The following is a 16,623-nucleotide window of genomic DNA, read 5'->3' as shown; positions in this document are numbered from 1 at the left end:
TTTATTTATTTACGTATAAATTAATTTTAAAATTTATTTCTAACTCCACATCTCATCCGACTAAAATCAATAAAAGCATTTATATAAAAGCACAACTCTGGTGTCTGCAGGGAAGGAAAGTAACTCATCAAGAACTACAATTGCTATAGTGGTACTGTCGGTTGTTGTTTCTGCTGTAGTAATCTTCTGCATGTCATGTTTCTACCACTTCTATTTAAGAGTGAAGAAGCCAAGGCAGAAACTTGAAAGTAAGTTCAGTATTTGTTTATTTTACATTTTTGCTATCATAATTTCTTTAAGTAGCAGGGAAAATATAGATATCTAGACACCTTGCTGCATGCGTTTGACGTGATGCACCACTAGAAAAGATCTTCTCCAAGTTAATTGCATTTCTTTAAATAATTGCATTACTTTTCTTCTGGCAATGCATTAATGATCTAATTCAGATTGTTCTTACGTGAAGGCGTGGATGAAATTAGTAGTGCTGATTCCTTGCAATTTGACATCGGGACAATTAAAGTTGCTACGGACAACTTTTCTGATGCAAACGTGCTTGGAAAAGGTGGATTTGGTATTGTATACAAGGTAATGAGACCCAATCCAGTCGTAAATTATGTCATTTTACTCGGCATCGTCATAGTTAGTTAAATCTAAAATCATGAATGTTGAGGTTATATATGCTAGATTTTGGTATATTCATTCATATCTTTCAGGGTGAGCTTCCAAATGGACAAGAAATAGCTGTGAAGAGGTTGTCCAAGGCTTCTCAACAAGGAGATCCAGAATTTAAGAATGAGGTCGAGTTAGTGGCAACGCTTCAACACAGGAATTTGGTAAGGCTCCTAGGATTCTGTTTGGAAGGAAAGGAAAGACTTCTAGTCTATGAGTTTGTACCTAATGCAAGCCTTGAAAAGTTCATATTTGGTATGTTTGCCATTCCTCTCAAATCCCAAATTCTATTCTTAGTAATTACATTTTCCTGTCTTACACGTATATTGCTTCAACATGTAATTCACAGTACATTTGCATGAATATGCAGATCCAAACAAGAGTGCACTAATGAATTGGAAAATGCGTAACAAAATTATAGAAGGCATAGCTCGAGGACTTCTTTACCTTCACGAAGATTCGCGACTTCGTATTATTCATCGTGATCTCAAGGCTAGCAACATTTTGTTAGATGCAGATATGAATCCAAAGATTTCAGATTTCGGCACGGCAAGATTGTTTGTACCAGATCAAACTCAAGGCAATACAAGCAAAATTGTGGGGACCTTGTAAGTAACACCTATAGTCTGTGCCATAGAAACAAGCATGAACAAGGAGGTCCTTTAAACCATCTCCAATAAATAAGATGGAATGAACTTCATAAAAAACTACATGTACCAAAAGCTATGATCATGTCCTTCAAATTAAACTAATGCTGCTGATAATGTTCACCTGCAGCGGATACATGCCTCCAGAATATGTAATGCACGGACAATTTTCAGTAAAATCTGATGTGTTTAGTTTCGGCGTGTTAGTTTTGGAGATAGTAAGCGGTAAAAAAAATAACTCTAATTTTCAGGGTGAGAATGAAGCTGGCGGCCTTCTAAGTTATGTAAGTGCAAATATTTTCTCTTTAATATATGCATTTCCTTTTTGTCTCAAAGTCCGACCAGATAGTAAGTCATATAATTTTGAAAAAATAAATGAATGTTTTGCTTATTATGGTGTCTCCCAATGTAACCATCCTGCAGGCATGGAAAAATTGGAGGGAGGGGACAACCTCAAATCTTGTAGATGCCACATTAAAGACCAGGTCAACAACTCAAATAATGAGATGCATCCACATTGGATTATTATGTGTTCAAGAAAATGTGCATGCCAGACCAACCATGGCTACAGTCGTCCTCATGTTTAATAGCCACTCTGTTACTCTACCAGTACCCTCGAGACCTGCATTTCTTATGCACAGCGCTAGATCAGATGTGTCGTCCCAATCGGAGAACGTTGTTGGGGTAACAAGACTAGATAGGAGACGAAGTAGATCTATCCAAGCCTCAATAAATGAAGTTTCAATATCTGAGCTAGATGGACGCTAACTTTTAATGGAAGCTAGTGGGAATGCAATTCTTTAAGGTTCAAGATTCCCATCCCCCACCCCCTGTTTTTCAATTTCTTAATGGAAGCTAGTGGGTGCATTGGTGTGTACTTAGGCAGCAAAAATATATATGATGTCATTTTCTTCATCCCAAATGTTTAGACGTGATTAAACTTTAAATAATTAAGTTTCCCTGCTGTAAATGTTGGTGTGTACTTAGGCAGCAAAAATATATATGGTGTCATTTGCGATTATTTTCTCAATTTTCTTTTCTAGTAAATTTGTTAATTAAGAAATTTGTTATTTTTTCTTAAATGACTCATTTCGAACAATTATTGGAACTGACAAGACGTCTCCAGTGATTTATTGACATGGATGTAACGACAAATAGAATAATTTTGATAAATGGTGAAAATTTCAGAGATTAGAAGGTTTATTGACATCTACTAAGACAAGCGAAAAGGCTTTCCAACCCTTCCGATTTCTTGATTAAGATGATCATCTTGTTTGTGACGAAAAGTATGGATACTTGTGAGGGTATTTAAATTAGATTTGTGATATTAATTTACCATTTGTTTACAACAAAGCACACTGCATATCTTTTCTTGCTTCGTGCTTCAAAGAGACATACAATGGGTGCTTTTGACGCTGTGCAGAATTACATTTGTTAATCATGACATCATGCGTGTTGTGCTAGTCCATATATACTCCAAGACCATCTTTTAATCTAATTTACAGACTCGAGATTTCGACATCCTGGACTTCAGTGCTTGAATTCTTTTAAAACTCGGAATTTTTAGCATCATGAATATTCAGAATTACAAAGAAGCAGCGCCAGTACATCCTTCCTATTCTCCTTAAAAACTGCGGGAATCCCATATATACGAGTTCAAACCGTTACTTCTTTGGAATATTCTTTCAATTTGTAAACTAGAGGTGGGGAACAACCAAGATGTGCTAATTGGAGAATACTTTTGTTCTCTGTACCTGTTGCTCCCACGGCTTAGCATTGCTATCAAACTGGTAACTACGCCAGCAACATGAGTACTTTCAAGGCAAACCTCGTTGGCCTCCTGTCCTCCATATATTCAAATTCCAAAAAAGAGGTCGATAACCGGTTTTACAATTTCTTCATCCGAGCAAATACCGACAAAGACGACGCTATTTGGAGTGACAAAAATAAAAAATAAAACATATAATTTTAACTAAATTTTACCTTTTTCTTCGTAGTTGGTGAAGACGCAAAGCATTTGCACCGAGGAAGAAGGGTTTGCTTAACCCATGTCAACCCGAGCGGCTGAAGCAGGTCAAGACTTCAAGTACCTTTTTTTTTATTTGATCTCTACGTAGCAGATTAGGTGCACTCTTCAGAAAATAAAATAAGAATATACTTATTTATTCGAAGATAAATGTCAATAAATAATAAAAAAAGGCCATGCTACCGGATATCAGTTACCAATTGTTTGACCGATAATAGTAATTTGCTTTTATTTTTTTTTCTTTTTACAATTTTTTAAAAATATTAAAATATTTTTTAAAAATACATAAATTCACTAATAATTACTTTCTTTAGTCGTTGAAATTTTTTTAAAAATAAAATCATTGGACAAACCGTCAGTTTATTTAGTATTTCTTAAAAAAAGAAGAAGATCCTCAATCATACATAGCAATAGAGATGTAAAAAAAATTGAAAAATCGGTTAAACCAAACCAGACCAGAATGAGCCTTTATAAGCGGTCTGGTGCAATATCGGTTTTAAGAACAAAAACTGGTTCTAAACTGATATGGTACTAGTTTTCATATTTTGAAAAACTGATTTAAACTAAACCCATATTGGTTCTTAACATCTCTAGACTCTCTTAAAATTCTACATTTTTAATAACTTCGAATGAATCGCAAGATCAAATATAATCCTATCACTCTTTTTCGATCTCAATAAAAATGAAGCATCACAGTATCACATTACAACATTTATGAGAAAAGAAGAAACTTACATAGATTAAAAAAAAAAAAAATCTTGGATAATGGTCATTCTGCTATCCTATTTCTAATAGTATCACACTGGAACACCCATGAGAAAATAAGAAACTTCCAACAAAATAGTAAGATAAAAAAAAATTATCAATTGAATATAATTTTTCTCATAATTCAGAACACATGAAGCATCCAAAACAGCAACCATAAAACATCTCATTTTTCTTATTCTTTTTTAATTGAAAAAAAAATAGAAAGAAAAAAAATTGAGAGAAAAAAAAAGTCTCCTATCTTATAAAAATCGTTTTTACCTTTGATTCACATCGTTTGCTTAAATATATACCTTATATATCAATATTGATACCCAATTTGGTGTGCGAACTTGATCGTAAGAAACTTTTCCATCCAAAAAAACGAATTAACTTCCTCCGCTAGCAAAGTTCGAGCAAGGTCAGAGCATTTGTTTTACATCTTTTGTGGGGCCGTTGCAGTCAACTTAAAATAAATGAGTGGCCCCATGGATGGGCTATTTGTCCGATCCACCCCGCAACCGCGTTGAAAAAGTATACACATACAGGACTGTTGGGAAAATATTAAACGAGAATTTTATAAATATTAATTATTACATGATATATAAATAGTAATAAAATAGATTAAATTAGATTTTTTTAATTTTTTAATTTTTTTTTTAAATTTTAAGAAAAGCTACTCAGCGGCCGGTTCGTGAGACTTACCCAACACACCTGACGTGTAACAACCCGGTTGAATCCCAGTCACGGTTCGGTTCAACGAGTTCCCGAATGACCGTCTTAGCTTTCGTCTCTCTCCTCTCTTCCCTTATAACAGATCCCGTCTGTTAGTTCCTTCTCATTCCCGTGTCAGTTTTCAGTTTTTATCTTCAACCTCCTTCACAATATTCTCATACATATTCTGAGCCCTTTCAACCCAAAACCCTTCCTCCACTCTTATTTCTAATAACATCCGAAAGGTAAAAAAAAAATCTTCCCTCAGAACACCCGAGTGATCATGTTTCAGATAGAGCATCATCTTCGGCGTGCTTTTCTCGGATCCCACCCACCACCACGACACCAATTACTACCGCGATTCCTTTGAATCTTCAGCACTTGAACCCGCCTCGCCTCGGAGGTAGTCTCTTTCTTCTCCGCATTCTTCTCTTTCTTCTCTGCAATGATCATTTTCTTCAAGTCTGTATCAATAGCGTCGAAGCTAGCGAGCGAGAGAGAGAGTGAGAGGTGAAGCAGAGTAGGGAGAAATCTGCTATTTATCTGCAGATAGTGGTTTGTCAAATTTGTTGTATAGAGGTTGTTTTGTGCTAACTTTTCCTTTAATTTTGATTATGTTTTTTGTGCCCATAAACTATTTGTTGGAATTCCTGAACTAAAAGGAAATTGTGTGTCCAAAAATTGTAGTCTATGTGTGCCCATCAACTGCACTAAAGCCCTCATTTTGAAGTTTCAATATTTTTTTCCCATTTGTTTTTGTTGTTTTTGGAATGATCTCTGTATTATTTCACAAATATATTTTTTGGGATGTGTATGCTATGATGAGATTAATGAGATTAAACACTAGATGTGTTTTGGGGCAGAGGATGAGATTGATTTCTCGCCATGAGCCCATTTTATTAAACGACTTCTCCTTCCACTGATCACACTAGTCCCAGAAAAATAATCCATTGCTATTTGATATTAAATGTCCTTTGAAACTGCATGGTTTTTTAACATGAGTGGGAGATTGATTTTGTGTTTTTCTTTTTTGGTGGGGTTTTGGAATATGATATGTAGATGGGATGTGAATGGAGTTTCGTCCATCACCAATTCTGGAACTCCCCCAAGTGCTACTCTGTACCGACAGGCTGAGATAGCAATTATACTTGTTTATGGTACTTCCCTGTCATCAACCTTATGAAACCCATAATTAGTAAAAATCATGAACTTGGGATGATGGGCACAATGCTTGAACAAGTTTGTGATTTTGGCAACTCAAGTTTGTGAGTGGTATATTCTCTTAGTAGTAATTCCTGCTTTTTTTTTTTTTTTGATAAGTTCTCTTAGTGAGAATTCTAATGAAGAAGAAAAATATTCTCTTGGTAAGAATGCCCATCATATATGCCTAGATTATTATCCATCACTTCAAGCAGGCAACTAATCACTTGAAGCAGCCAAGTTTTATTAATAAGTTGGCATAAGACCCATCATTTCATGAATTTGACAGGCCAAAGATGCAAATGCTGCGGATGGGTAAGAAATAAAATACTAGATAAACATTACTTTTTGCATAGGACCCATCATTGTTTGTATCTACTCGTTAATAATTAACATGCTTGGATGTTGAAAGCACCACTAAAGATGTCACACACTAACAGAAATCTTGAGAGAAAATTTTTTTCCTGCCCAAATTATAACAAGGTATGGCAACTGGTATATTTTTTTGGCTGTGCTTCTCATTTTTTGTATAACATAGTAAAGCTACTTCCTCATGTAAAATGTTTGTACTGTGTGCAGAGAGATGCGAGATGTGAATTTTTTGGATTGGGCAGATATACTTAATTTGATAAAAGAGAACATTCGAAGAAGAGAGAATGCAGTTTAGAAGAGAGAGGAGGACTATGGAGGATAGAAATGCACGAATATTATTGTATTTGTATTAGATTGTATCAATTGTAATAGTTTTTGCCTGGTTCAGATAAACTATAGGGCACATGTAAATAGGTGGATATATATATTTTTTTCTTGTATGAATAAATTGTAATGGCACTATGGAGGCTATGAAAAGTCTGTTGTTTTTTTGTCACTTTTCTGAATCTACTGGGCTATATACATATTGACTCCATTTTTAAAGTTCCATTTGAGCTTATCTAAGACATTCTTCATAACATTTTGGATCAATCTATTATATACATAGGATGATAATTGGAACAAAAAGCTATATACAACAATCTATACCCTATATATATATATATATATATATATATTTTTTTTTTTTTCCAATTTATTATACACATAGGATGATACATGAACAAAGATCTGCACAAGCATGCATAGACAGTAATCAACCGAAATTACATTGAACTATGATTGATTCTATATACAAATTCACATGATAAACATTATAAAAAGTACTTCCGGTTCTTGATTTTGAATCAAAATCTATACATCTCCAATTTTTTTTGTCTCCAACCCCCAAAATATACAAAACTCATACACAACTAGACACAAAACCATCCACACACATACACCTGGACACAATCCACAACATTTAGCCATGCTATACACAACTGGCCACAAACAGCATATACACAATCTAGCCATGTTTATCCACACAAGCTGCCAATATTTATGTCCACAAAAAATTCTGCACATGTTTGAAAAGCGGTATGTACACAAGCTCCCAAAAAATAATTCTCAAGTCCAATCACATGCTAGATGCTACAGAAAAATCTTCTCAAGCCTTTGTCTAGTCAAACGATGCTGCAAAGAAATAGAGGCAAGTCTAGTCAATAATAGTGCACACTAATAATTGACCAAAATACTAATAAGTAAAATTTTCATACATATCTGAATTAGGCAACTCCATGGAATTACAACGGATCAATATGGTCACACACTTGAAACAACACAAATAATATTCAATACCACATGCATAATAACTTTGTAGCTTATCAATACAATTTTCATTTCACAGTTTCCATTTCACAAACAACTTCAATTCATTACAAAAATCATATTACACTCAACACAATTCATTCCAATCCTTTCCATTTAATTCACTATTTTCTTACATTAAGATCATCTACATAACATACTCATGTATTGAAAATTCTACAATGACAAGCCACGGCAATGGTTCTGCCTATAAAAATTCTGGAACCTCTCCCCCACTCTAAAAGAACAACTATCAATCCTAATGTTCCAAAATAACATCTCGTGACACAAAAAAACCTCATAAGCTTCAATTGTGGAGAAACATTTCAAGCATCGATATTCAAAATAACAACATCAACACTCATAACTACCCTAAGCTTCAATATGTACCAAACTTAAAATTATAATTTGTAGAAACAGAAAAAAAAAAGCCCTAGTTTTCACAATGACTTGCTGGAAATTCCGAATAAGACATGAAAGATCTCAGCTTTACCCATTGAGCACCATTACAAACGTAGAGGAAGACATTGAAAGAGAGCTTAAAGCAAAGACATTATCTTTGGGGGCATAGTTTTTAGAAAATAACAAATATTTGAAGCAAAAGCTAATGAAAATAAATTTACCTTGAGAGAGAGAAAGCTGGGCAACACAAAAACGCACCAATGGGTAAAGAAATTCGAATGGACCTTGAGGGCAAAAGCTAATGAAAATAAATTTACCTTCAGAGAGAGAAATTTGGGCAACACAAAAACGCACCAATGGGTAAAGAAATTCGAATGGACCTTAGGGCAAAAGCTAATGTAAAGAAATTTACCTTGAGGGTAATGGCGCGTCGTAAAGGGGAGGGGGGCTAGAGAAGATTTCTAATGGCGGGGGATGCAAAAGATTTCGAATGGACGAATGGAGGGTGTGCTGGAAAACATTTTACAATCAAAACACACCTTTTAGGCTTTTAGTAATTAGGAAAAAAAAAAAAAGAGAGAATGGCTATACAGCAGCAGCACATCTCACATGATGTTTTTTTTAACTCAATACATTAAGTGTGCTGCGGTTACGGATTGATGTAAATAATTTTTTTTAAAAAAAATCCATTCATCATCTCAACTTCCATCATTTTCACATTATCTCATGATGTGGTGATAGGTTTACAAGTGAAATGTAATAAATAATTTTTAATCATTTATTACCACATCATAGAATAATAAAATGATGAAAATTAAGATGATAAATAACATTACTAAAAAAAAATCCACTAAGTCGTGCTGTGTAGGCAGCCATATAGAAGTGATTAGCTTAAAAAAGTTATAATAATTAATTTAAAAATATATATATTTGAGTGATGTTTAAATCATAAATAAAATATAATAGAATAAGATAGGTTGTGGTGAGAATTATTTCCAAATATCCCTAACCCTTAAAAGCCACTTATGAGGTCCATGCTTAATTAATTATGGATAGTACGTAGATATGATTATTATTTTGGCTGACTTTTCTTATTCTTCTTATTATTTGGCTTGCTTTACTTTTCCTCGTCATTGTAGAAATTAAGAAGCTTTATATATGCCGCTAAAACTATTCCAACTACACACCTTCATGCATGCATACCGCGAATGTACAAATCAGCATTAATTTGCTTCAACTCGAAATAGTAAAAAGGAGACCAAATATATAATAATTTATTGATGACTCCAATTAAACATCAAATTTTAATTGTTCGATCGGAATATCAGATGTTTCCGTATGCAAGTGATGCTTAACCGAAGTGCCACTTGATCATTCCCAGATATTAGTTTCACATTTATATATGGAATTGGTCGAATTAATTTAAAAAATCCATTAAACTATATATAAAAATTAACATGAAGACCCAAAACATTCCGTACGTGCTCACGTTATTCTGGACTGCAAGAAAAGTTTGTTTGATCTTCGATCGGTCCACCAGTTTCAATTGGCACTTGTGTTGTGATCACAATTGGGAACATTCAACATAGTCTGTATTTTCGTTTAGTTCCAGTTGTGCCATCTCGTATCCAGCAAAACTTCGGTCAGTTAGTCCATGCCTAAGGGTCGCTAGCTATATTTATTCATTTAATAAATTAAATTATTCCTATGCATCCATGCAACTAAAAATTATTAAAAATGGACATTATGATCTCCCAATTAGAATGGTAAGTGAAATGATCAATTTATTATTATTATTATTGTTATTATTATTATTATTATTATTTTTTTTTTTTTTTTTATAACTTTACAAGGAATAGAAAGTATTTTTATAAGATTTGTAGAAAATAAAAATTAAAATAGAAAATAGAGATGGGAAAGGGAGAAGCAGAGAGAAACTTTGAAGATTGTATATTTGCTGTAAAGGGGTTTTTTCCCTATCGGGCCATTGGCCCACAGGGCAAGTACACGAAAGGCCACTAGGAAGTAAGTCAAAGAGCTTGGTAGGGGCCAATGACCTTACTCTAAAAAGAGTCAGTGGGTCTCTACAGAGTACTCAGCGCATGAGCGACACCCACCCACAAAGCAATTCACACTTGGGGAAACTGGACGATAGAGGCAGAGGAGACTCATCGCCCTGACACCTTCCCGATGACACCCTACACTCTAGAACATGTGCACACAGGTGGGCGGGAAATAGAGAAAACCCTTAATCTCTTGACATCAAGCATGAATGAACTTAATAGGGAGCCATGCCGCATTAATGGCGCCACTCCCAGGATTCTACGCCACATTAATGACGCCGACCCATAAGTCACGCCGCATTAAAGGATTCAGAACGAACAGTGGAAATGATATAGGCTCCTCAAAACCAGGTATGAGCTATCCCCACCAAAAACCTAATTTAGAAGTCTATCCCCAGGTACGAAGAACTATATCTGATTCCTCTAAATTTACGAACAAAGTACAAAAGGAGATATATTAACTTTAGCATCGGAGATTTCCCGGCCACCACTAAGGTCCCCCATTCTCTATGTTTGCTTAAGTGTGTAGGTGAAAGTCTGAAGACCTGAGTTGCTGGAACACAGCCCAAAGGCGCGCAAAACATGACGTTAACAATGGCGCTATTTGACGGATCTCTATAGACTTCCCGTGTATTTCGTATGCCTACGACAACCCGTTCTTAGTCAACTTGGGAACAAGAAACAATAACATCAACAAACATGGAAGCAAGGCTCGCCACGATGGAACAACTGGTGGGAAAGCTAACCACGGAAGTGGAAGCTTTCCGGAGAGAAAACGAGACGCTCAAGGTAGCCACCAATGAACCAGAGAATGATGCAGGATTAAGTGATAGCGAGCACATGGAATCCATCAACGCAGCAGGGGGAGGTGATACGGAAGAAGAAAGGAAAAATATGCAGGACGAGCTGCACAACCTCAAGGAAAAGTACGAAAAGATGGACACGTCGTCGTCGGTAGACCAATTGGTCACCAACACAAGCTTCACATACAGCGTGGAGGTGATGGTCTTGCCCTGCCACCAAAGTTCCGGGTGCCCCACATGGACATGTACGATACGACTAGAGATCCCCTCGAATACCTAAAAACCTTCAGAGCCCACATGACTCTGCATGGTTTCTCGAGAGAGGTGGCCTGCAGGGCCTTCCCATTGAATTTGAGGGGCCAACAAGAGTATGGTTTGGGTCTTTGGTGCCTGGATCCATAGACAGCTTCAGGGAGCTGGCTCGTCTATTCCTCACGCAGCTTATGGCGAGCCGAAGAAGGAGACGACCCACAACATGCCTCCTCACCATCAAGTAAGGAGAAGTCAAGAGCCTGAAGACATACCTATCCAAGTTTAACAAAGAGCGGATGACTACGGATGACCAAGATGAGAAGATAACTCTGGCGGCCCTCTTGGGAGGAGTGTGGCCTCGATCCCAGTTCATGGCAGAGTTGGCAAGAAGAACTCCCGCCACCTTGTGAAAATTCATGGACGACAACTACATCAATGTCGAAGATACGCTTCAAGCCTTAAAGGAGTCGAGAATGAGAGAACTGGAATAGGTGAAGAAAAAGGTGAAGGCACCGACCAGAGGCAAGGCTCCAACCAAAGGCAAGGCTCGCGAGAAGTTGGAAAGAGGGCCACACAATAGTTGGTGGGAAGAAGCCCCTACGAAGGCCCCGCGTCTTCAATTTAACTTGACAACGCTCGCCATCTAGAAAGAAAACCACCAGTTAGACCAAGAGGACGACTACAGGAGCGATAGCCGCTGTTATTGCACCTACCACCAGTCCCCTACCTACAACACTGAAGATTACCTTCTCCTGAAAGATGAAAGAGAGCAGCTTGGGCGGCTGAGGCAGTCGAACCTCCCACCCGAAGGCTAGAGAGGAAATTGAGGTGGCGGGAAAGAAGTGTGGAGAGGATCAAAAGGCCAAGAAAGGAAGGGAGCCCGAGGTAGAGAATAGTAGTGCAAGGACCCTAGCGCGATCGCCCCCGCACATCGCATCAAGGAGGACAGCCTCTAGGGGAGATCAAAACTATCGCAGAAGGCTTCATCGGTGAAGGTGCAACCTCATTCGGGCGGAAAGAGTACGCCAGACGGGCGAGAAACCAAGAGGTGTATTCGGTGGAGTGATGCCCCGCCAAGTACAAAAGGAATGACCAGGCCCCAATCATTTCCTTTGGAGAGGATGACGAGGAGGGAGTCCTTTATCCTCACAATGATACCTTGGTAGTGACTATGTTGGTCACCAACTTTACTACTCGGAGGATCCTTATTGACAATGGCAGTTTCGCAGATATTCTGTTCTAGGAAGCCTTTACACGAATGGGAATAGACGCCTTCGGACTCCAACCAACCCCACCGCATCGAAGGGCTTCTCCAAGGACATGGTCTAGCCAGTCGGAACCATTACATTGTTTGTCTTGGCAGTCAGAGCCCCTTCGACGGCCTCTATCATGGTCAATTCCTTGGTGGTGAAGGTCACTTCATCGTACAATGCCATAATCAGCCAACAGGACACCAAGCGTTTGTAGGAGCTTCACTGTGAAGGAACCTTATGACTTGTAACTTACATTTCCTCAACGATGTATAAATTCTATTAAGTAAAGTGTGACTTTTCAGGGATAAAATACGTCTCGCCCATCGACGCAATCTCCACCAACTTAATCTCAATCAGTGTAATCTCCATCAATGTAATCTCCACCAACGTAATATCTATCGATGTAATCTCCACCAGCGTAATCTCCATCGACGTAATCTTCATTAATTTATCTCCATCAACAAAATCTACTTCAAACGACTACTTACCTCTCCGCAATACACCAAAGATACGAGTCACGTCAGAGGCTATTGTATCCTTCTTGTGGTGGAGAGTGGACCAACCCTCGGTTGTCAGACACTTACATTCCTTGTGAGCATCAACAAGCGGGAGATGATCCAGCCCCAGACTGCCCAACAATTTACCTCACCACGGGAGATAGAGAGTGAGATGCGCCTTAAGGCCATGTCGCTCCTCCCATATCTGAGAGTAGGTCCAGCCCCTCGGTTGTCCTACAACTTACCCCGAGCTCTACCACAACGAAGAGTGAGATCAACGTGAGCTGAAGAGCAAGGTCAGCGCAAACCTGACCCAACATTTACCTTTCATGTGATGTCAACAGGTGGGAGCGGGTCCGGTCCCAAACTGCCTAATTACTTATCTCTCCAGGAGGACTAAAGGATGGCCTAACCTCCCTCGCGAGGAGAGTGGGTCCAGCTTCTTAGCTCCTTGAACAACTTACCTTGCCCCCATCATGGTGAAAAGCAGACTGGTTGCTCACATGTCCTACACTTACCTCCGTGAGGTACTAAAGAGATGTGTCACGCAAAAGGCTGCTCTATCATTCTTGAGGTAGATAGAAGGCCAACGCTAAGCTGCCCGACACTTAGCTTCCTCGTGAGCGTCAATAGGCGGAAGTAGGTTCAGTCTCAAACTACCTAACAACTTACCTCCCCGCGGGAGATAGAGGGCAAGATGCGCCTTAAGGCCATCTAGCCCCCTACGACGAAGAGAGGGTCCAGCCCCTCAGCTGCCCAACAATTTACTTGGACCTCCGCCGCAACGAAGAGTGGGATTAGCACCAGCTTGACCCAACACTCACCTTTCTTGTGGTATCAACGGGTGTGAACGAGTCCAATCTCAAACTGCTCAACAACTTACCCCACCCCCACACGATGAAGAGCGGACCAAATTCTCATTCATCCGACAAATTACCTCCTTGAGAGACTAAAGGGCCGGGTTTGGCCTAAGGCATCCTGACCCCTCCCCCAAAGGAGAGCGGGTTTAGTCCTTTGACAACCCGACACAACGTCATCTCCAACAATGGGATACCAAATGAGCAACGCATAAGACTCCTCTCCACGATCCATCTCCAGCAAACGAAACTCCAAGCTACTAATGTCTCACACCTCCAGCAAAACAACATTGGTTTGCAAATTTTACACTCGTAGGTCGAGAATGGGTTATGTTAACTTATTTATTTTTTCCAGTGATACATTAGAAGTCTCCTCAGAAGGACCTAAGGGGTGGCTTAGCCTGGGGCATCCAACCCCTTCCCCCCTAGTGGAGAGTGGGCTTAGTCCTTTAACTGCCCGACATTACGCCATCTCTAACGATGGAACGCCAAACAAATAGCACCTTGAAATTCTTATCGAAATCCTCCTCTGCAAAATGACCGGAGTGAGATGACTCATTGACTACAAGGCGGCTCATGCCCCCCCTTCTCTCAGGGATGCTAAAGAGGAAGACTTAGCCTAAAAGCATCTTGGCCTCTCTCCCTATGGGATATAGGCTCATTCTCTCAACAACCCAAAGGCTACACCGATACAAGGAGGGGAGTGTTCAGCTGGCGGGGTTGCTTAAGAGTGCACTTGAGATCAACTCCTTTCAAGGCCCCATGCTTTGACGCCAGGTCAAGAGGGATTATTTACACTCTCGGCACCCTCAAATTGTTTCGCCATGTGGCCGTGGTTCCAAGCATTTCCAGATCTTTGCAGACTAGTCAGTCTACGAGGTCGACGAGAAGATCAGGGTGAGCAAAGCACCATGTCATCATGGACTTGCCTAACCCTTGCCTTAGCCTACGAGGCCGATGAGAAAATCAAGGTGGACAGGGCATCGTGTTCCTGAGGACTTGCCTTGCCCCTTACCTCGGCCTACAATGCCGACGAGAAAGCCTAGGAACCAAGTATCGCATCCCCCCGGATTTGTGCAAATTTCACTTGCTATTATATATGATTCATTTGATGATTTAATGTTGAAGTCTTCTCTGACTCTTGATTCAATAGCTATGATTCATCTTATGTGCTTGCACTAAGAACCTAAATCCAACCAATAAACAAAGAATTACCAAGTCAAAATCACAAATCATTCTCTCTTCTAACGAAAAAGAAATTTTCATGGCATTAGTACAATAAAGACACCACGCATTGATCAAGATATTGATCCCCATCAAAGCGTAAGACTACAATAGGATTGATGAGACTACAGACTTGCTCATATTTTGAAATTACCTAATAATTAACAGTCTTTCATGTATCTTCTAGTACGAAAACAACAGACGCAAGGTAATATTTGAAGAGCATTTGCTCAAGTATGATACACGCATGCCTATTCAAGTTACAACATCATGCCAATTGTTTTAGTCAGTACTTTTGTGTTTTGGGAAAAAAACGAATTAAGTACCTATCGATCGAACAAATTTATAATTTGATGGCAGGACTGCAAATCGAGCATTAATGCACTGCAAATCAAGCATTAATATATGTATACGATAATATAAGATATATATTTCGCTTAATTATTATCACCTCCATCCACTTATACACTTATAAATGTATGGGATGGGAGGCCCCAAATGAGAGGAGAACTGACGTTAGCCTTTACAGCCATCTGCAACGCGTCCAGGTTTTAAATAATTTTTTACTGGTTTTTAACCCTCGACTAAAATATTGAAGGAGAGAAGCAAGTGATACGTTTAGGCCTGTGCATTAAAGGCCTGGCCCGATCAATCCGAAAGGCCTGAAATAGGCCCACCCGACCAAAAATGGGTTGAATGGGTTAAATCCATTACCTGGTTTATTACCCCTAACATCGGTTAAAACCGATCACTCGCAGGGAAAAAAAAAAAACGCCCAGCAACTCTCAAATATTGCAATGATGAAGGTGGCACAGGTGGGCATGAGGATAGACCAAAGCTCGAGCATCTCTAGCCATGGCGCTTGCTACTCTTGGCGGAAGACAAATTTCTTCGGCATGGCGCTTGGTTTTACTGTTAGTTTGCATAGTGTTATCACTTTACATATTACCAATACCCTCCAATCCGTATGCCATCACTTTCCTGCTTTCCATTTTCTTTAATGATTAAGGTATGTCTGTTTCGACCCGACCCGAATTTTATGGGTCAGCTCGAGGTTTAAGATGGTTAGTTTTTTAATTGTCGGGTCGGATCGGGTCGGGCACAAATTTGGGTTGGATGGTTCGGTGTGTAGGCCTAGATGCGTTCGTCTATACTTCTTGGCCACGAGCCATGACGGGCACGTGTGGTTCTATGCAAACTTTTTGAAAATTGAGTACTCATTAAGGAAAATTAAACACATCTTAATTTATTTAATATATTTTAATCTAAAAAATTAAACTCGTCTCATCTTTAAAAAAAAATACATATTTTAATAGAATTTATAAGATATTACTATTCACAATTTAACTCAACTTATCTTAATATCTAAACATAATTAATTCATTTATTTTTTTAGTGGCGCCACTGTTTTACAAAGCCTGTCATTTAGGACTGGACTTAGCATTAATTTTATCATGATTGGAAGGGTAATGACAAATGAACGTGAATGATCAGACTTGGAATTTTCAACATCTAGTTGCCCGCAGTGATTGTGCTTGGAGGTTACAAATACA

At 38.6% G+C, this 16,623-nt stretch overlaps 1 protein-coding gene, 1 long non-coding RNA gene and 1 other non-coding gene across 6 annotated transcripts in view; all 3 read left to right on the top strand.

Moving 5' to 3' along the window:
- Positions 1-16,623, top strand: part of LOC109011543 (putative receptor-like protein kinase At4g00960) — a 33,644-nt gene that overhangs the window by 1,389 nt on the left and 15,632 nt on the right. For 2 of the 3 annotated variants that reach the window (XM_018954889.2, XM_018954888.2), the window contains exons 2-7: positions 111-248; positions 464-585; positions 714-924; positions 1,040-1,277; positions 1,447-1,600; positions 1,740-2,286. The exons of the other annotated variant lie outside the window; for it this stretch is intronic. In XM_018954889.2, coding sequence (XP_018810434.2) covers positions 111-248; positions 464-585; positions 714-924; positions 1,040-1,277; positions 1,447-1,600; positions 1,740-2,084 — 1,208 coding nt within the window. In that variant the 3' untranslated portion in view covers positions 2,085-2,286. Of the gene's footprint in view, positions 1-110; positions 249-463; positions 586-713; positions 925-1,039; positions 1,278-1,446; positions 1,601-1,739; positions 2,287-16,623 lie in introns of those variants that run through there. 3 annotated transcript variants of the gene reach the window in all.
- LOC108983298 lies at positions 4,790-6,868 on the top strand. Of its 2 annotated transcripts, none has more exons than XR_001994840.2 (2): positions 4,790-5,203; positions 6,580-6,868. It is a non-coding gene; the product is annotated as an uncharacterized LOC108983298 (long non-coding RNA). The 2 variants fall into 2 exon arrangements; XR_001994839.2 differs by having other exon boundaries at positions 4,909-5,203; positions 5,860-6,868.
- Positions 5,621-5,728, top strand: LOC118348115. The gene has a single exon (XR_004801260.1). It is a non-coding gene; the product is annotated as a small nucleolar RNA Z152/R70/R12 (small nucleolar RNA).

The sequence above is a fragment of the Juglans regia genome, chromosome 3 (assembly GCF_001411555.2).
Source record: "Juglans regia cultivar Chandler chromosome 3, Walnut 2.0, whole genome shotgun sequence".
In the NCBI taxonomy this organism is placed as follows: domain Eukaryota; kingdom Viridiplantae; phylum Streptophyta; class Magnoliopsida; order Fagales; family Juglandaceae; genus Juglans; species Juglans regia.
The sequence above is the reverse complement of the archived record's forward strand: the minus strand, read 5'-3'. Positions and strand labels throughout refer to the sequence as shown.